The sequence below is a fragment of the Somniosus microcephalus genome, chromosome 17, assembly GCF_052327205.1.
Source record: "Somniosus microcephalus isolate GS21.2 chromosome 17, FLI_Smic_1.0, whole genome shotgun sequence".
NCBI lineage: Eukaryota > Metazoa > Chordata > Chondrichthyes > Squaliformes > Somniosidae > Somniosus > Somniosus microcephalus.
This window is the reverse complement of record NC_141003.1, coordinates 8,948,996-8,970,818: the sequence shown is the minus strand read 5'-3', so window position 1 is coordinate 8,970,818 and position 21,823 is coordinate 8,948,996. Positions and strand designations below refer to the sequence as shown.

General features: G+C 45.1%; 1 protein-coding gene across 4 annotated transcripts in view; it reads right to left on the bottom strand.

The window, feature by feature from the left end:
* Positions 1-21,823, bottom strand: part of cfap54 (cilia and flagella associated 54) — an 859,633-nt gene that overhangs the window by 785,391 nt on the left and 52,419 nt on the right. For all 4 annotated transcript variants that reach the window (XM_086009903.1, XM_086009902.1, XM_086009901.1 and 1 more), the window contains 8 exons: positions 16,273-16,416; positions 14,990-15,103; positions 14,786-14,887; positions 12,357-12,555; positions 10,765-10,860; positions 2,696-2,808; positions 2,487-2,610; positions 1,123-1,217 (listed from right to left, as the gene is read on the bottom strand). In XM_086009903.1, coding sequence (XP_085866029.1) covers positions 1,123-1,217; positions 2,487-2,610; positions 2,696-2,808; positions 10,765-10,860; positions 12,357-12,555; positions 14,786-14,887; positions 14,990-15,103; positions 16,273-16,416 — 987 coding nt within the window. The remainder of the gene's footprint in view (positions 1-1,122; positions 1,218-2,486; positions 2,611-2,695; positions 2,809-10,764; positions 10,861-12,356; positions 12,556-14,785; positions 14,888-14,989; positions 15,104-16,272; positions 16,417-21,823) is intronic.

The window sequence follows — 21,823 nt, the reverse complement described above, 5'->3', positions numbered from 1 at the left end:
GTGGATCAAATGGATGGGGGCTTTGATGGGGTCTATTATTATCTGCACTCTTCTCTGCCCTGGCAAAGAGGGGATTGGTCACCTGCTGTGAACTGCAGACTGGAAGATGTGGCTGATGTCCCCTGTAGCAGATACTGAAAGGATCCAATGGCATGAAAATTCAGGGCTGTAGCATGCCTCCCTAGTCCAGCAGGCAGCAGGTCTTACTACAGGAGGTTGCAGAGGTCTGTGACAGCCTTCCTGAAGAATCACAGCCTCGTCCCACAGAGAGGTCCAAGAAGGTGTCTCCTTGTCTGTACACCCTGCGTGCTGGGTATGGCCTCCTGCATGCAGCCCCCAAGCCCTCACCTGTTGTCTTCAGAGAGGCCAGGTGCTGGTGGTGGTTGCTGAGGCTGCTGCTTCTCCTCCTCCAAGTCTTGCTCCATCCAGAACAAAGAACCAAGAATGGCTCCCATAACAAGTAGATAAAGCTGACTATAGGGTTGTAGGGTAATTAAAGTATAGAAGTAGGGATTTGGAAGCTTGAAACTCTCCTAGCAAACCAGACAGCTAAAGATCCCATGATCCAGTGAGCTGCAGCTAACTGCCCCCTTTTATACTTCTTCAGGACCTGTCAGAACCAATCCCACTAGGTTTTGCTGGTGGGTTCGAGACTAGATGGGGTGTCCACAATTTTGTGTTAAAAAGCAGTGAGTGCAGGTATGATGTTATTTGAGTGTGACTTTGACCTTTTAATTGGGACCCCACTTGCCTGGGGTGGGCACCTGATCCGAAGTCAAAAACTGGCGAGATAAACTGGTGGGGTGGGAATGCTGTGGGGACTCCCCAGATAAGACTTTAACCCCCCAACTCCCCACACCGCCCCACCGCCCTGACACGCTCCATTCCCGTCGGGCATGCTGGGTTAAAATCGGTCCTTCCAACATAAATCAAAGTACTCCATCTAGTATTATAAATCCTAAACAGATGTATGGATTTTAATACTTTCCTTTCACTGTTCCAAGCCTATTGATAGTCCTTTAAGATTTCAAATGTATCAGCAACTAAAACCATTGATTCTGTCTTGCATTACACTCGTGCCCTAATTTGAAGACCTTGTTCTCAAAATGTACACATACATACCTGCAGAGGGGTGCAGGTATATGCTAACATTGTTTCTGCTAGTATCACAAGATCATCACACAAAATGACGGTCCCACCAGGTTGAAGTGATCCTCCTGTAAGAAACAAACAGGTTCATGTACTTTATTATCTGAAGTTCTACTATGATCCAATTTCCTTCCTAAAGAGAGGATACCCCAGTCATTAAAGAATTGAAAATCAGTTTGCAGCAGAAAGACTTTGCTACATGTAGTTTAGTTGTTGAAATGAGCCTCTCCGGAGCCTGAGGTGTTTGATGCAACAGAAATTGTTCACCGTGCCTCTAAGGATCTGCCACCAACATCTAGATTGAAGAGGTAGGTTTTTCCTTCTCCTGATCACACTGGCCATAAAGGAGCAGATCTGGCAGTTGCGACACTTAGTATGGCTTCTCACAATGATTTATGTTGTTTTGTCGGGAGGCAAGGCTGAGTGAAAACCACATGCTTCCAAACAATGGGAATGAGAAAATGATGGAAGGAGTGACCCATCACTGCTCTCAAGTGCCTCCGAGCAGCTACATCAAGAATAGCAGATGCCAGAAAGCAAGTTGCCTTCCCATCCTCTTGGATGGGCATGATGCACTGCATTTTGAGCGACTGAGTGCTGTTTTCCTGCACCCCACTTTTCCAACATGCCCAAATCAATAATGAGAGAGATATCATCAGCTATTCTAAGTACCATTGTCCTGTTGCAAGACCTGTAGTGGATGTACCTTAAGGATAACCAGCAGCCAGCTTTTGAACCCTGGAGTGCCATTCATGAACAAAATACTACAGAATTTTAGAAATTAATTTCCCTTCTAGTCTGTTCCATGGTTCTGTCCTCCCCTTCTGACACTTCCGTCTTCAACTGTGGCTCTTTCCTCCACCGGCTTCCCTTCCCCCTTTCCATGATTCTGATGACCTTAGTGTCTATGACAATAATTTGATGTTGTGGCAAAGCCACTAAGAGACTCTCACAGTGACTTGTACAATTGCCTTTAATCAAGTTTATTACCTTTTATTGTTGGCTCTGGTTAAACAGAGCTAGACTGACAAAATCGCGATCTGACGCGATGACGTCATCACGTGGGTCATGTGACATCCCCAACGGCGGGAAACGGGATGACGTCAGAGGTAGAGGGCGTTGCCAGTGAGTCCTCGTGTGGAGTGATAGTGAATAGACCTGTTTAGAGCTTCTCCTGCATTTTCTTGTTTTGTAAAGTTTCAGTATATTAAACTCAGTTTGTTAACTACTAGTGAGTTTATAGATTCTTTGTAGGAGTCTTTGCACTCCTAGCAATGTCTCCATTGCCTAAAGATATGGAAGCCTTTTTGAACTGCTGAAGTCTTAAGATTGCCTACCTATTGCACAGTTTGCTCCTACAGGAAGACCATGCCTGGGCTTGCGTACTGAAACAAATGATTCCATAGCAATCAGTAGATCCAAATCCAGCTCATAACCCTTCCAGGCCGGATTTTCTTGTTTCTGGAAAAGACCAAAAAGTGTAATTTTGAATGAAAAACAGGTGGTTCAGCTTACTGCTTACAATGTTCATTACTACAGGACTTACCCTTAAGAAAGTGAGAAGTGGTGCAATGATGACATCAAATATGTCAAAGTGCTCATAGCAGAATGTAGCCTTTGCAAACCTCACAGCAGCCTCCACAGACACACCATCTTCACCTACAAACATCAATTGAAACATTGAGACATACTACACAAGCATTTATAATATGTTTCATTCATTCTTGAGATGTGGGCATTGCTGACGAGGCTGGCATTTATTGCCCATCCCTAGTTACACAGAGAAGGTGGTGGTGGTTTGATACAACTGAGTGGCTTGCTAGGCCACCTCAGAGAGTACTTAAGAGTTAACTAAGACTGGAGTTACAGATAGGCCAGTACAGGCAAGGACAGCAGGTTTCCTTCCCTAAAGGACATTTGGGAAGCAGTTTGTTTTTTTACGACAATCCAATAGCTTCATGGTTACTTTAACTAATACCAGCTTTTGTATTTCTAGATTTTTTGAACTGAATTCAAATTCTCAAACTGCCATGGTGGGATTTCACAGAGTCATAAAATGATACAGCACAGGAGGCCATTCAGCCCATTGTGCCTTTGAGGGCTGTGAATGCTGAGTCTTTGAGTTTATTCAAGGCTGTGATCGATAGATTTTTGGACTCTAGGAGAATCAAGGGATATGGAGATCGGGCGGGAAAGTGGAGTTGAGGTCGATGATCAGCCATGATGTTAATGAATGGCGGAGCAGGCTCGAGGGGCCGTATGACCTACTCCTGCTCTTACTTCTTATGTTCTTGTGAAAGAGCTATCTAAATCATCCCACTCCCCTGCTCCTTCCCCATAGCCCTGAAAATGTTTCCCCTTCAAGTATTTATCCAATTCCCTTTTGAAAGTTACTATTGAATCTGCTTCCACCACCCTTTATGGCAGTGCATTCCAGATCACAACAACTCGCTGCGTATATATTATTTTCCTCATGTCACCTCTGGACCTTTAGACAATTACCTTAAATCTGTGTCCTCTGGTTACCGACCCGTCTGCCACTGGAAACAGTTTCTCCTTATTTATTTTGGACCTCCATTTCCTAGCCATTTCCATCCCTCTCCTTGGCCTGAGAATGAACCAGAATGCTCGCAACCTCAGTATCCTATTTGATCCTGAGCTGAACTTCCGAACCTATATCCTCTCCATCACCAAGACCGCTTACTTCCACCTCCGTCATATCACCCATCTCCCCCCCGGCCTTAATTCACCTGCTGCTGAAACCCTCACCCACGCCTTTGTTACCTTCAGACTCTAATGCTCTCCGGGCCGGCCTCCCATCTTCCACTTCACGTAAACTTCAGCTCATCCAAAACTCTGCTGCCCGTGTCCTAACTCGCACCAAGTCCCGTTCACCTAGCTCGCTGACCTACATTGGCTCACGGTCCGGCAACACCTCGATTTTCAAATTCTTATCCTTGTGTTCAAATCCTTCCTTGGCCTCGCCCCTCCCTATCTGTTACCTCCTCCAGCCCTTCAAACATCCAAGATCTCTACGTGCTTCCAATTCTGGCCTCTTGTGCATCCCCGATTTTCTTTGTTCCACCGTTGATGGCCGTGGCTTCAGCTGCCTCAGCCCCAAGCTCTGGAATTCCCTCCCTCAACCTCTCTGTCTGTCTACCTCTCTCTCCTCCTTTAAGCTGCTCCTTAAAACCTACCTCTTTGACCAAGCTCTTGGACACCTGTCCTAATATCTCCTTATGTGGCTCGGTGTCAAATTTTGTCTAAAAACGCTCCTGTGCAGCACCTTGGGATGGTTTACTGCATTAAAGGTGCTATATAACTACAAGTTGTTGTTGTTGTTGCTGCTAACTATCCTTTTCACACAGCGTGCATTGACTGTTAACCTCCTCCTTCTGCCAACCATTTACACCATGGGCAGGATTTTCATTGGGCCGTGGAGTCGGGATTGGAGGTGTCGGGGGGTTAAAATCCCGACATCAGGGGTCCCGGCCCCATCCCACACCCAAACCCAGACTCCATGCCAGTTTCAAAGGAGGCGGGTACCCGCCCCGCACTGGGACCCGCCTACCCGAGGCGGAAAGGGATTAGTGCCAATTAACAGCCTGTTAACAGGTAATTAACAGGCAGTTTTTAGCCTAATCCCTATTTTTAAGGTTGAAGTGTGGGATTCCCAACAGCTCCAAACCACGCCAAGTTAAAGAAGGCGGGCCGTCGGGTTGAATGGCTTGGAGGGGTCGAGATGTCGGTGTTCAGGTGAGTGATGTGTGCATGAGTGCAAAGGTAAGTGTGTTTGGTGTGTCTAAAGTGATTAAATAAGTTTTACCTACCTTTTCTTACCTTTTCAGCCTTCCTTCCTTTAGGTCTCAGGAGTCCCTCATCTCACCGGCACAGAAAGCAGAATGGCTGCAAACTGTCAAAAGTGACAGCCTTCAGCTTTCTGTGCAGGAGAGATTTCTAACTGCGTCTGTGGAGAAGGACTCAGGTTAGAAGTAAGACCGTCAGTGTTTGACAGCTTCAAACAGCTGTGAAACGCTGATATTTCATCTGTCAAAACCTCTTGACAGATGAAATTTCAGTCTGTGATGTCACCTGTTGCCGGGTGGTCCTTAATTGGCCTGCTGAGCCCGCTGGGCAGGCTCAACAAGGTCAATCAAGTTAAAATTGCGTGGATTGGCCACATCACGATGGAGGCGGGACTACAACCCCGAAAGTTGTAGTCCCGCCTCCCACCCAACTCCTGAATGAAAATCCTGCCCCATATGTAACAAAAATCAAAAATTATGAGCTTGGACCAAGGTGCACATTTGTGCCTGAAGTCCTCCCCCACTGAGGTTATGAGCATGGTTGCAACAGGGGAAGATGCAGAACAGAGCACTTGCTCACAGGAAGGAGGAGAAAGTCTTTTAAAAAAACAGGTATCACTGTTGCCATATCCTCCTAACGGTGACAAGTGCAGAACTGAAAGAATCAGGAAATCAAAAAAAAAAGAAGAAAACGTCTAATTTAAAATAAGTGGTTTAGAACTTCTAATACATCTGCAAATAAAATAGTTTAGCTGCATAATAGCGTGGAGCAATGTTATTGCATTCCTGTCCATTATTTTAACAGAGACATTAATCCATTTAAAATAAATAGGTTTATGGCCCATGGTTGTACTATGACTACAAGATTAAAATATTGACTGACATATATAGAAAATGTTAGACTGAAAAATCACTGAGTGGGGAGAGGAAATGGCAAGAAAGTGGTGGAAGGAGGGAAGAGTTGAACGCAGAAAAGTATGGGAAAACGATCAGAGCCATAGAACAGTTGAGAGAAGAAAATAGGAGTCAGCATTGTCTACTATTTTGTTCAGTCAATGGATACCGATTCCAGGCAGGAAGATTGTGAGAAGTGGCCTCCTGGACCAAAAAGGAAAGTTTAAAAAAAAATTTAACTTACCTTTTTGGGTCTCTGCTGACCCTGATCTACTTCCTCACTGTGTTAGCCTGGCGGGAAATTCATTACCACTTCCCGCTCAAGCCTCCGAGTGAAAACTGCAGTCGGTCCCGATTACACCTCAGGACGGTACATGCAAATGTTAAAAAGGACCCCGCCGGCACTGCATGTGTGTCCTTGCCGTCACGTGAAAATCATTGCGAATCAGCTACCAGTGGCTCCAGAGCCAGCAAGTTACCCGGACGATTTTAACTGCTAACCCACCCGATTTCCACCAGTTAAAATCGCCCCCATAGTCAACACTATGTTCTGGGGTGTGGAAAAACATCTGGGGACTTGTGTCAAAATTGGGAGAGCTGTCCCACGGACTAGTCAAGCAACAGCCCGACATAGTCACACTCACAGAATCATACCTTTCAGCCAATGTCCCAAACTCCTCCATCATAGAAACATAGAAGATAGGAGCAGGAGTAGGCCATTCGGCCCCTCGAGCCTGTTCCGCCATTTAATGAGATCATGGCTGATCATCCAAATTCAGTACCCAGTCCCTGCCTTCTCCCCATATCCCTTGATCCCTTTAGCCTTAAGAAGTATATCTAAATCCTTCTTGAATATATTTAATGAATTGGCCTCAACTGCCTTCTGTGGTAGTGAATTCCACAGGTTCACCACTCTCTGGGTGAAGAAATTCCTTCTCATCTCAGTCCTAAATGGCTTACCCCTTATCCTTAGACTGTGACCCCCTGGTTCTGGACTCCCCGACCATCGGGAACATCCTTCCTGCATCTAGTCTGTCTAGTCCTGTTAGAATTTTATAAGTTTCAATGAGATCCCCTCTCATTCTTCTAAACTCTAGCGAATATAAGCCTCATCGACCCAATCTCTCCTCATACGCCATTCCTGCCATCCCTGGCAGGACAGACCCACCAGGGGTGGCAGCACAGTGGTATACAGTCAGGAGGGAGTGACCCTGGGAGTCTTCAACATTGACTCCGGACCCCATAAAGTCTCATGGCTTCAGGTCAAGCATGGGCAAGGAAACTTCCTGCTGATTACCACCTACCGCCCTCCCTCAGCTGATGAATCATGACTCCTCCATGTTGAACACCACTTGGAAGAAGCACTAAGAGTAGCAAGGGCACAGAATGTACTCTGGGTGGAGTACTTCAATGTCCATCACCAAGAGTGGCTCGATAGCACCACTACTGACCGAGTTGGCCGAGTCCTGAAGGACATAGCTGCCAGACTGGACCTACGGCAGGTGGTGAGAGAACAAACAAAAGGGAAAAACCTACTTCACCTCGTCCTCGCCAATCTACCTGTCGCAGATGCATCTGGTCATGACAGTGTCAGTAGCAGTGACCACTGCACAGTCACTGTGGAGAGAAAGTCCCGTCTTCACACCAAGGACACTCTCCATCATGTTGTGTGGCACTACCACCATGCTAAATGGGATAGATTCAGAACAGATCTAGCAGCTCAAAACTGGGCATCCATGAGGAGCTGTGGGCCATCAGCAGCAGCAGAATTGTATTCCATCACAATCTGTAAACTCGTGGCCCGGCATATCCCTCACTCTACCACTACCATCAAGCCTGGGGACCAACCCTGGTTCAATGGGGAGCGCAGAAGAGCAGTGGGAGGTGTACCTAAACATGAGGTGCCAACCTGGAGAAGCTGCAACACAGGACTACATGCCTGCTAAACAGCAGAAGCAGCATGCTATAGACAGAGCTAAGCAATCACAATCAACGGATCAGATCAAAACGCTGCAGTCCTGCCACATCCAGTCGTGAATGGTGGTGGACTATTAAATAGCTAACGGGAGGGGGAGGCTCCATGAATATCTCCATCCTCAATGATGGAGGAGCCCAGCATGCGAGTGCAATAGACAAGGCTGAAGCATTTGCAACCATCTTCAGCCAGAAGTGCCAAGTGAATGATCCATCTCGGCCTCCTCCTGAGGTCCCCACCATCGCAGAAGCAAGTCTTCAGCCAATTCGATTCACTCCACGTGACATCAAGAAACGGCTGAGCGCACTGGATACAACAAAGGCTATGGGCCCCGACAACATCCCGGCTGTCGTGCTGAAGACTTCTGCTCTAGAACTAGCCGCGCCTCTAGCCAAGTTGTTCCAGTACAGCTACAACACTGGCATCTATCCGACAATGTAGAAAATTGCCCAGGTATGTCCTGTCCACAAAAAGCAGGACAAATCCAACCCGGTCAATTACTGCCCCATCAGTCTACTGTCAATCATCAGCTAAGTGATGGAAGGTGTCAGACACCGGTATCAAACAGTACTTACTCACCAATAACCTGCTCACCGATGCTCAGTTTGGGTTAAGCCAGGACCACTCGGCTCTAGATCTCATTACAGCCTTGGTCCAAACATGGACAAAAGAGCTGAATTCCAGAAGTGAGGTGAGAGTGACTGCCCTTGACATCAAGGTAGAACAGTGGCAAATGGAATTCAATCCAGAGAAGTGTGAGGTAATGCATTTGGGGAGGGCTAACAAGGAAAGGGAATACACATTAAATGGTAGGACACTGAGTACAGTAGTGTAGAGGAACAAAGGGACCTTGGAGTGCATGTCCACAGATCCCTGAAGGTAGCAGGACAGGTAGATAAGGTGGTTAAGAAGGCATACGGAATGCTTGCCTTTATTAGCCTATGTGGCATAGAATACAAGAGCAGGGGGGTTATGCTTCAACTGTATAAAACACTAGTTAAGCCTCAGCTAGAGTACTGCGTGCAGTACTGGTCACCACATTACAGGAAAGATGTGACTGCATTAGAGAGAGTACAGAGGAGATTTACAAGGATGTTGCCGGGAGTAGAGAATCTTAGCTATGAGGAAAGACTGGATAGGTTGGGTTTGTTTTCCTTGGAACAGAGGAGGCTGAGGGGAGACCTTATTGAGGTGTATAAAATTATGAGGGGCCTAGATAAAGTGGATAGAAAGGACCTATTTCCCTTAGCAGAGGGGTCAAAAACCAGCGGGCACAGATTTAAAGTAATTGGTGGAAGGTTTAGAGGGGATTTGAGGGGAAATTTCTTCACCCAGAGGGTTGTGGGGGTCTGGAACTCACTGCCTGAAAGGGTGGTAGAGGCAGAAACCCTAACCACATTTAAAAAGTGCTTGGATGTGCACTTGGGATGCTGCAATCTGCAGGGCTACGGACCAAGAGCTGGGAAGTGGGATTAGGGTGGATAGCTCTTTGTTGGCTGGCGCGGACATGATGGGCCGAAATGGCCTCCTTCCGTGCTGTAACTTTCTTTGATTCTATGATTCTATGATTTGACCCGAGTGTGGCCTCAAGGAGCCCTAGTAAAACTGAAGTCAATGGGAATCAGGGGGGAAACTCTCCACTGGCTAGAGTCATACCTTGCATAAAGGAAGATGGTTGTGGTGGTTGTTGGAGGTCAATCATCACAGCCCCAGGACAACGCTGCAGGAGTTCCTCAGGGCAGTGTCCTAGGCCCAACCATCTTCAGCTGCTTCATCAATGACCTTCCCTCCAACACAAGGTCAGAAGTGGGAATGTTCGCTGATGACTGCAGAGTGTTCAGTGCCATTCACAACTCCTCAGATAATGAAGCAGTCCATGCCCACGTGCAGCAAGACCAGGACAACATTTAGGCTTGGGCTGATGGGTGGCAAGTAATATTCACGCCACACAAGTGCCAGGCAATGACTATCTCCAACAAGCGCGAGTCTAACCACTGCCCCTTGACATTCAACGGCATTGCCATAGCCAAATCCTCCATCATCAACATCCTGGGGGTCACCATTGACCAGAAACTTAACTGGGCCAGCCACTTAAATACTGTGGCAACAAGAGCAGGTCAGAGGCTGGGTATTCTGCGGCGAGTATCTCACCTCCTGACTCCCCAAAGCCTTTCCACCATCTACAAGGCACAAGTCAGGAGTGTGATGGAATACTCTCCACTTGCCTGGATGAGTACAGCTCCAACAACACTCAAGAAGCTCGACACCATCCAAGACAAAGCAGCCCGTTTGATTGGCACCCCATCCACCACCTTAACCATTCACTCCCTCCACCACCGGCGTACCATGGCTGCAGTGTGTACCATCTACAAGATGCACTGCAGCAATTCGCCAAGGCTTCTTCGGTAGCACCTCCCAAACCCGCGACCTCTACCACCTAGAAGGACAAGTGCAGCAGGTGCATGGGAGCAGCACCACCTCCAAGTTACACACCACCCTGACTTAGAAGTATATCGCCATTCCTTCATCGTCGCTGGATCAAAATCCTGGAACTCCCTCCCTAACAGCACTGTGGGAGTACCTTCACCACACGGACTGCAGCGGTTCAAAAAGGCGGCTCACCACCACCTTCTCAAGGGCAATTAGGGATGGGCCATAAATGCTGGTTTTGCCAGCAACACCCACATCCCAGGAACGAATTTTAAAAAACCAGACATAATAAAAAAGAAGAGAGATTGATGAGTATATCATGATGGTAAGTTACCACAGATAATTTGGAAAACAGCAAAAAGATAGCTTGCATCAAAGCTATTTAATCAGCAAATCTAAGCCACACACTTAAAAACCTGTGTGAATATTCCGAGTTCTCCTGTCACCTCTCTCACCCCAAATTCTTTGCCGTACAGAGATGGATAACAAATTCAGAACAAAAGCTCTTACCAGCGGCTGCAAGTTCTATAAGGGAACTTGATGTGTTTATCCCACCGATCGGGTCTGTGCAGGCAGCTGAACTAAGCTGAGCGTTACCACCACCACCTAAGAAAACAAAGCAAGTTTCAGTGTGTTTACCATCTTTACAGTGGTAACATATATTCGATCATTCACTAATTTCTGCAAAAAGTATTTCCTAAAACACAGCGTCAAAATACTCCTGCACTGTTTCTAGAGAAATAGAATTTAAAAGTAGGGAAGTTATGTTAAATTTGCATAGAACCTTGGTTAGATCACACTTGGAGTACTGTGCACAGTTCTGGTCTCCATATTATAAAAAGGATACAGAAGCACTGGAGAAAGTGCAAAAAAGATTTACAAGGATGATACCAGACCTGAGAGGGTATAACTCTCAGGAAAGATTGAACAAGCTGGGACGCCTTTCTCTGGAAAGGGAAGGCTGATAGGTAACCTGATAGAAGTTTTTAAAATTATGAAGGGTAAGAATGATAGGGTAGGCGTAGAGAAGATGGGTTGGATTTTCCCGGGTCCCGCCCGCACGGTGCGGTGGGGACCCGGGAGACAACAGAAAACCCAGAAGATCGGGTTTCCCGGCACGCTGTGGAATTTCAACAACACAGCGTGCGTGCAACATCAGGGGCGGGTTTCCCGCCCAGAAGTCAGCCTGATTGGCAGGCTGGCTTCCAGTCGTGTGAAGAACTCAGAGAAAGATGCCGCAGCAACAGGTAAGTGCTGGGCCCAGGATGGTGTGGGTGGGGGCCAAGCCTGAGGGGGGCGGTCCAATCCCCTGGAGGGGAGTACGATCCCCGGAGGGGAGGCGGGTCCCGATCCCTGTCCCTGGAGTGGGGGGGGAGGGGGCGGGGGGAGTTGCGATCCCCGGGGTGGATCCGATCCCTGACCCCGGGGCCAAATTGCGATCCCCAGGGGTGGGATGCTCCCGGCCCGGGGGGGGGGGGGGGCGGTGGGGCCGATCCTGGGGGGCTCAGATCTCCAACCCCGGGGGGTGTGGGCTGCTGGTAGGGGAACTTGGGGGGCCGTGAGGAAGCACTCCTGCACCTCACGGCCCACAACCATTGCTCCCCGAGGCTGAGGCCGCCTCGTTGCAGCCACCAGGAATCCCGAGCCCCTGGCCACCAGCAATAAAACCTGGTTAAAGTAGAGGCTTCAGGCCCCATTATAATATGTAAAATGCCAACCTGCATCCTGGCAGCAGGTTTTCAGCCCGCAACCATCACACAGGTAAGTGGGTAAATGGTGGCCACTCCCAAATGTCCCCCAGACGATCAGAAACACTCGAAGCCTTGCAGCTGCTCTCCTAAGAGGTATGCCTGCAGCTGATACTCCCTGAACTGCACGTAAGAGTTTCCCTGGGCTGTGCAAATGGCCCAAGAGAATAAAACAGGGACAACCGCTTCCCCTCTGTGCTTCACATGTTGTAAAGGGGGAAAACCGCCTCTTTATAATTCTGCCCTTCATAAAAATAATCACAATTGCAGATAAACCTGAACGGAATAACAGTTATTACAATGTAAAAAAAACACAATACAGTGCAAAGTTGATGTCAAAATTGAATATCACACCTGAGAGGATTAGCAGACCTGCTAGGAAAAGTTCGATTGTCACATCTAATACTTCGTGTTCAGCAGGAAAGGGGGGCCTAGTCTGCAGCACACGTCTATTACCACCTGACAAAGCCTCTGAAATAGCAAGGAACTGGGCTGCACTGCCATTAAACATTTCTACCAATAGATATTGTGTGGCATTGTGTGGCCAGGGTAACTGTAGGAAATTAAAAGAAAACATCAGTTAGGAAAAAAACATTAAGAATAATAGCACCAAAATAATTTATTTTGTTTATCATTTATGTGGAGTTAAAAAGTTAATTTTTGGTAAGTTATCAAGGCTATGAGTGAACACTTTCATATTTCAGGCACCCAGTGCATATAGCATTCCTGGGTCAGGTGCAACACAGCCATCTACAGAACCACCCTCCTCTTACTCTGCTTTTGCCCCAGTACCCCTTATTGCACCATCGTAGCATTTCATTTCGCACTCCAGCAATCTTTATGGCTTTTCTGCAGGATATTATTAATTCAGTGTGACATGAATCTTGTCATTCATGTGGAAATGACTTATGTAATAATACTGGGCGGCCTGCTGGTGGCGCTGTCCAGGGAGAGTATAAATACTCGGGCATGGGCCCAGCTTGCTCAGGACATTCTTTAACAGGAACTAGTGAAGGACACAACTAGATCTCCATGTTGAAAAACAGTTGATTAAAGCCTTGCTTAATACTCAGACCAAGTGCCTAGTAGTTTTCTTACGTCACAGTGTAAATTAGCTTTAAGTTTAGGACAGTTTTGTGGGTGGCCCTACACCCATTAGGAATTGGGTTAAGAGTGCCCAAACTCATTTTACAAAGAACTATATTAGTCAACCTGTGAACTATCCAATCAGGGACATAGTTTACAAACATCAGAGACTCTTGTTATTGACTGTTTACATCTCATGTATCCCTATGTAACTCAGCAACCTAACACCTAAACCTACAGCTTCTACCACTGATCTGATTCTTGTATTACACCAGTGATATTGTTTTTATACTACATTTTGGCACTGATGCAGCATCCTTTCTAGCACAGACTGTGTAGTGATCAATAACATGTCATTCTATAGTGGACACTAGGTGGAGCCGTAGAGCTGCGTAGAGCTGTATATAGCTATATGTATAAGACTACACTACCCAGCTGTATATATATTAAGACTACATTACCCATGAGGCACTAGGCTACCCACAAGGCAACAGTCAAGATGGCAGCCTGCACACAGGAGCACACATGCTGCATCTCTACAGATACTGTACCTAGAGAACGTGGACTGAATAAATGACTAGCTAGAAGCTAGCTGTGTTCATAATAAGAATGTCTATTTATTAATGAACATAACAGACTGAACACCAAATACTACTTTTTAGCATAGGTGCAGCAGCATACTCTTTGGCACAGACCAAGCACTATGGGCTGGATTTTCCTCCACTATTCCACTCAAAATCGAGCAGAATAACAGAGGAACATGGAGAAAAATTGGACGTTGAGGCCTACCTTCATGCTCCTGCTCCAACTTTAGTTTCTTTCTCCCCTGCCCTCGCCAGGACAGTGGCCAGCTGCCCTTTCCTGCCCGCTGCATGTAAATGCCAACAGGGAGGTACAGCCTGGTAAACCACCAGATTTCCCAGCTTACCACCACAGTCTCCACTGACCCCAAGGCCCATCAGGAGAAAGGTGGCAGCAGCCCCTGAGTTAGAGGCAGTAAGTACCCAGTTGTGGTGGGAGAGAGCCCAGTAGTGGGCCTCTCTCCCTCCATATGGACTCCAACCACAAACCTTAAAAAAAATCCTCTGTTCCTCTTCAGGGTTTTCCCATTCTCCTTTTAAATCCCTGGCCACCACTTCAGGTGCTGCAGCGGTGGTCTTGTGTTGGCAGTGGCAGGTTCTCTCCTAATGGAGAGGGTCCCACCAGAAGCCCACCTGCACGCCAAGTGAGTGGCGACCAAAGAAGATGGGTCAGGGTTGCAGCAGGGTCACACTGGCAGGCAGAGTTCCCATCCCACTGCTACCCTACCAACAGGGGACGAGCCCAGCCCTAAATGTGCAATATAAAATAGGGAATTTTACATCACTACACTATTAGCAACAACAGCTAGAATAGGTGGTAAAGAAGGATGTTGGTCTTAATATAAACAAACTGGGATGGCTTGTTGTCCCACTGTTCACATTTTAATGATTAAGACGAGCTAATGTAATAGCTCTTTTCATTCATTAAAAGATCATGCTGGATGGAGAACAGTGAACAGCATTTCATGGCTGTATTTGAATTTACACACATGCAGCTCTCCTTGCTAAACTTGAAAATGAACACCTCACAGCAGCAAGAAATTTAAGCAGAAGTGTTTTAGAAACCAATCACAACTTTAGATTCAGCAAATAAACCATGGTTAATTAAAAACTTACATTATGAGCCTCTTTGTAGTTAGTTTTCTGTTTAGGCCGCAAAATTCCTTTTGGTTTTCTTCTACTTTCAAGAACTGCTCTTTTAAAGATCATTACTGATACCTAAAGGAAGCAAAACATTTTCAGTCCAAATACATTGGTTAAGTGGAAATTAATATTACATTTCATTAAATTGGTATCATTCTATGTTGCTGCTCCTGGTACCTTGACAGTGGCCTCCCTAAAGGCTTTTACAACTTCAGGGCTTTGAGGAGACGAGCCCATGGTTTCCAGCTGACTTAATTCGCTGATCTTGCCTAAAGCACGGCGAGCAAATGTCTATTTTAAAATAACAAAGACAGCATTAACATGCTGAATGCAGGTAAGAGAATATGTAGAATCTTAGCTCACCATGAAACATAACACACATTAAAGTTAATCGTCATAGTTGACTTAAATTTATATTACTGAATTGTTCACAATATTGTCAGAGGCATTACTCTTTTCATTTATCGATTTCAAAACTGATCTTAATAGTCTCCTTTAAGCTCTGGAATTGATTCATTCATGTACTTTAGATTAAAATTAATGTGTAATTATATAATTCTATAACAGAGCGCAGTTTAGACACCCCATTAATGAAAGGATGTCATTGAAAAGGTGCGCCATAGATTCACTAAGATGTTACCAATGACGAGAGGACACAATTATGATGATGATCTGAAAAACTCGGGCTGAATTCACTGGATGAGAGAAGGCTAAGTGCAGATCTAATAGAGGTGATCAAAATTATAGAGGTGATCAAAATTATAGAGGAACCATAGAGGTTCACAGCACAGCTCATTGCGTCTGTGCTGCCTCTTTCCAAGGGCACTCCAAAATTAATCCCATTGCCATAGGCTGAAATGGCACATTTCAATATCTCACAGATGAAGTGCATGGACAATGGGACAACTGAAAAGGAGAGGCTGAAGTACAAACAACTTTATGAAAGCAATCAGCAACTGCTACTTAATAAAATATGTAAACAGAGAACCTGAGCATATGTTATATGAGATTTCAGTAGTCCACAAGAACTGGCCCAGAAGCAGGTAAACATTTGGGTTCCAGTGACCTTAGTTTCATTTAACATAATTAAGGCCAAGAACAAAAGTAAGAATATGATTATGCAAGAATCTAGACAAGCAACCTTTGGAACTGGAAGAAGAGCTCCAGAAAAGATCAACTGGAAAGTGCAGCTAAAAAATTAATCAAAAGAAGAAAAATGGTATGTTTTCAAGACCATTATAAGTGATGTGGCAGGGAACTGTAGAGGTAATTTCCCTGCCAACACAGAGCCTTGGCAGATGTAAATGTAGGTTGGAGATGGTTTGCATTTTAGTATGTATTGTATTGTTTGTTTGAAGTATCTATTATATGCAGTGCATGGTATATACAAAAAATTATGGGACCTTCACACCAAGAATGCAATAGATAGAGTTTGCAATGACACTAATAAAATACAATACCTCTGCAAGTATGCCAGACTCACAGTCATAGTAACACTGACATACAGCAGTATAAAGAGTAGCTCTCCATCTTAGATAGCGAACTGTTGAAAGTGGGACAGATGATTCCATGCAGATGCTGGCCCACAGTATATATTCAAAGGCCTAATCAAACAACAAAATAGTTATGTAACATTGTCAGATTTATCAGATATTTAATACAACCATTAGTGGCAACCAGAAAATAATTGACTCCAATCAACTTACATTGTAATATCTCCTTTACATGTTTATCTATATTCTCCATCTCACATCCACACATATTCAGTCAGTGGCTCTCACTCTCACATATACAGATAGCAGCAGGAGGCAGCTAAACAAATTTAGTTATATACGTATTAAGACATAAGTTTTTTAAAAAGTGGATCCTTTAAAGTATACAGGAGATAGAAATATTATTGAGCCTCAGGAAAAGGAAGAATTCTTCACAGCTCTCTATACAAAATGAAGGGTATAGACAAAGGGCACATGAAAATCCACCACAGTATCTCCATGCCTGTCAGCTCCCGCTCCTGGCATTTGTTATTTCCATGATTCCCCTCTTTCTCCGTGTATCCAAGACTCCCAGAATCCAAGAATGCAGACCATGGCACCTTGGAGCAGGAGGCTGTCCCAAGGGGGGAGGAGGAGGAGTGGAAGTGTAATGTGGTAGTTGTTGGGGATTCTATAACGAGGGGGACAGATAGCATCCTTTGTAAGCAAGGTCGAGAGTCCCATATGGTACGTTGCCTACCTGGTGCCAGGGTGAGGAACAACTCGAACCGGCTTGAAAGGATATTGGAGAGGAAGGAGGAGGATCCAGTCATTGTGGTCCATGTTGGGACCAACAACATGGGGAAGAGTAGGCAAGGGGTCCTGTTTGAGGAGTACCAGGAACGAGGAGCTAAATTAAAGAATAGGACCTCAAGGGTTATAATCTCTGGATTATTAACTGAGCCACGTGCAAATTGGCGTAGAGGTAAGCTGATTAGGGAAGTAAACACGTGGCTAAAGGAGTGGGGTGGGAAAGAGGGGTTCCATTTCATGGGGCTCTGGCACCAGTATTGGGACAGGAAGGAACTGTACCGTTGGGACGGGCTCTAGCGGATAGGATAAATAAGGTGGTCACAAGGACTTTAAACTAGTAAATGGGGGGGGGGGGGAAGGGCTGAGGGGGAAATTACGAAACAAATAGTACAAATAGTAGTTCAAAAACAAACGAAAGGGAAGAGAGTAGAGCAGCAGTCGGAAAATGTACTTTAGGCACTACAGGTAAAGGGAAAACTAAAAGATGTAAAGCGATTAAACCAGGAGAGAGAAATAAGAATCATGTAAATACAGCATCAGAGCTGAAGGACAGGCTAGAAATAAACGTTCTTTATACAAAGGCACGGGGAGTATAAGGAATACATTGAATGAACTGCAGGCATGAATTCAAATTGGAGGGTATGACATGGTAGCCATTACTGAGACATGGCTGCAGGACAGTCAGGACTGGGAACTAAAGGTTATAAGGTGCACAGGACAGATAAGGAAAATGGCAGAGGGGGAGGAGTAGCCTTTGCGATCAGGGATGAAATCAGTTCAATGATAAGAGAGGACTTAAAGAGAGGTAAGCAGCCAGTGGAGACCTTATAGGTTGAATTAAGAAATAGGAAAGGATCTAAGACTGTAGTGGGAGTTGTGTATAGGCCCCCTGGTAGTAGCTCTGAAGTGCTAGATTGTATAAATGAAGAGACCAGACAAGCGTGTAGTAAAGACAGAGTGGTTTTAATGTGGGATTTTAACTTTCATATTGATTGGGAAAAGCAGACTAGCACCTGTCAGAAAAGTAGTGAATTTCTTGAGTGTGTCCGGGATAGTTTTCTACAACAATATGTCCTAGAGGCAACAAGGAAGCAAGCCATATTAGATTTAGTAATGAGTAATGAGCCAGATTTAGTTAACAGCCTAACTGTGCGTGACTATTTATCCAATAGCGACCATAACATGATCGAGTTCAAAGCAGCGCTTGAAAGGGAGAAACGCGAAACAGCTAGTAAGATTCCAGATTTAGGTAAGGCCAACTTCACCAGGATGAAGCAGAGACTGTCCAAAGTAAACTGGGCAAATCTGTTAATGGGTAAAATGACAGAAGATCGGTGGGAGTTGTTTAAAAAAGAATTTAACGTGATACAGAATGAGTTTATACCCCTGAGGGGCAAGAGCGCTACTTCCCAAAAAAAACAGCCATGGACAACTAAAGAGGTAAGGAGTAGCATAAAACTAAAGGAAAGGGCATACAAAAATATTAAAATTAGCACAGATCCTGGCAAATGGGAAAGATACAAAGAACAGCAAAGGGTCACAAAACAAATAGTAAGAGCTACAAAAAGGGAGTATGAAAAGAAACTTGCAAGGGATATCGAAATCAATACAAAGAATTTTTATAGTTACATTAGGAAAAAGAGGGTGGTCAGGAGCAATGTTAGCCCCTTAAAAACTGAAGGTGATATTGTCAATGACAACGGGGAAATGGCGGACACATTGAATAATTACTTTGCGTCAGTATTTACAGTAGAAGAGGATAGCATGCCGGAAATCCCAAAGAAACGAATATTGAATCGGGGACAGGGACTCAATAAAATTAATGTAGGTAAAATAAAAGTAATAAAGAAAATAATGGCACTAAAGAATGACAAATCCCCAGGGCCAGATGGTTTCCATCCCAGGATTTTAAAGTAGGTGAGCACATTGCAGATGCTCTAACTATAATCTTCCGAAGTTCTCTAGATTCAGGAACCATCCCTTTAGATTGGAAAATTGTGCATGTCACTCTGCTTTTTAAGAATGGTGAGAGGGGGAAACCAGGGAATTATAGACCAGTTAGCCTAACATCTGTTGTGGAAATTGCTAGAGTCCATAATTAAGGATAGGGTGACAGAACACCTCAAAAATGTTCAGTTGATCAGAGAGAGCCAGCGTGGATTTGTGAAAGGTAGGTCATGCCTGACAAACCTGATTGAATTTTTTGAAGAGGTGACTAAAGTAGTGGACAGGGGAATGTCTATGGATGTTATTTATATGGACTTCCAGAAGGCATTTGATAAAGTCCCACATAAGAGACTGTTATCTAAGGTAGAAGCCCATGGAGTGGAGGGCAAATTATTGACCTGGTTAGGAAATTGGCTGAGCGGCAGGAGACAGAGAGTAGGGATAATGGCAGGATGTGACTAGTGGCGCCCCGCAGGGATCTGCGTTGGGGCCTCAACTATTCACAATATTTATTAACGACTTAGCTGATGGCATAGAAAGTCATTTATCCAAATTTGCTGATGACACAAAGATAGGCGGCATTGTAGGCAGTGTAGATGAAAGCATAAAATTACAAAGGGATATTGATAAATTAAGTGAATGGGCAAAACTGTGGCAAATGGATTTTAATGTAAGCAAATGTGAGGTCATCCACTTTGGACCTAAAAAGGATAGAACATGGTACTTTCTAAATGGTGAAAAGCTAAAAACAATCCAAATAGACTTGGGGGCTCAAGTACATAGATCATTAAAATGTCATGAACAGGTACAGAAAATAATCAAAAAGGCTAATAGATTGCTGGCCTTTATATCTAGAGGACTAGAATACAAGGGGGTAGAAGTTATGCTGCAGCTGTACAAAACCCTGGTTAGACCACACCTGGAGTACTGTGAGCAGTTCTGGGCACCACAATTTAGGAAGGATATATTGGCCTTGGAGGGAGTGCAGCGTAGGTTTACCAGAATGATGCCCGGACTCCAAGGGTTAAGTTACGAGGAGGGATTACACAAATTAGGGCTGCATGCCTTAGAATTTAGAAGGTTAAGGGGTGATCTGATCGAAGTTTTCAGGATATTAAGGGGAACAGATAGGGTAGATAGAGAGAAACAATTTCCGCTGGTTGGGGATTCTTGGACTGGGGGGCATAGTCTAAAAATTAGAGCCAGATCTTTCAGGAGTGAAATTAGGAAACATTTCTACATACAAAGGGTGGTAGAAGTTTGGAACTCTCTTCCGCAAACAGCAATTGATGCTAGGTCAATTGTTAATTTTAAATCGGAGATTGATAGCTTTTTGTTAACCAAAGGTATTAAGGGATAGGAGCCACAGGCGGGTAGATGGAGTTAGATCACAGATCAGCCATGATCTCATCAAATAGCGGAACAGGCTCGAGGAGCTGAATGGCTTCCTCCTGTTCCTATGTCCTATGTTCCCTGGGGTAAATTTTCATCTTCACTGCATTGGCAGGAATCTAGCACCCATCTGTTTTTTCATTCCATTGATTTTAATGGAATGAAAATTGTGTGGGTTCTTTAACAGGTGGGGGCCAGATTACATCTCTGCCAGATTACCGCCCATGCAGTGAAGATGAAAATATACCCCCTTATACTGTCCTCTCCATGACGCTGAGAGTTTCCAACAATCCTTTCCCAGATTTCTCCCTCTATGTCTCCAAGTTAACTTATAGCGTCTCCAAGATTAGCTCTCCCAATCACTCTCCATCTCACCATGAACCCCTCTCCTATTCTCCCATCTCCAAGCTCTTGCCCCAACCCCCATTTTTGCTAAATCCATCATTTTTCTGTGTCTTTTAGATTCCCCCCACCCAAGTGTCAAAGATTCTATATTTCTCTCCCCTTACGATGTCTCTTAGGACTTTCTCCCCACATGAAGGATGCTGTATTTAGAGTTTGGCATTATTTACAGTTGGCTTTTGGGTCCACTCTGAATTTTCCACCATTCTTGGTATCTTCTGCTCTTTTCCTGCTTTGCTCACCCAAATCCAATTTCATGTGGGCCTGGCTCAAAGCAAGCTGCACTTTAACTTCTGAAAATCTGCTGCCGTCCCGACTTCTCCCGTACAGTTAATTTTACATAGACAGAGAACTACAAGCACAGGCGTGAACAGAGTGAGGCAACCAGAAACAGGGAGAGAGAGAGATCACCAATAGAGAGTGAGGGATTGAGAAAGAGAGACTAAGAAAGAGAGAAAGGCATCATGATGAATACATAGGTGTCAGCCTTGGCTCAGTGGCAGCACGCTCGCCTCTGAGTCAGAAGGTTGTGGGTTGAAATCCCACTCCAGAGACTTGAGCGAATAATTTAAGCTGGCACTTCAGTGCAGTGCTGAGGGAGTGCTGCACTGTCGGAGGTGCCGTCTTTTAGACATTAAACCGAGGCCTCGTCTGCCCTGTCAGGTGGACATTAAAGAGCCCATGGGACTATTGGGGCGCTTTGGGATGTCCTGAGGTCGTTAAAGGCGCTTTATAAATGCAAGTTCAATCATTCAACACAAAGGGAGAGAGACGGAGAAAGAACAGTTGTTACAAATTCCGGATAGAGAGAGAACCAAACACATACAAAGAGACAAAGACAGAATCATCGATACACACAGGAATAAAGTGAAAGAACAATAGAAACATAGGGCAGAGGGAAACATATAGGTGTCAAATTTTGTTCGATAACAATCCTGTGAAGCACCTTGGGACTCTTTACTGCGTTAAAGGAGCTATGTAAATG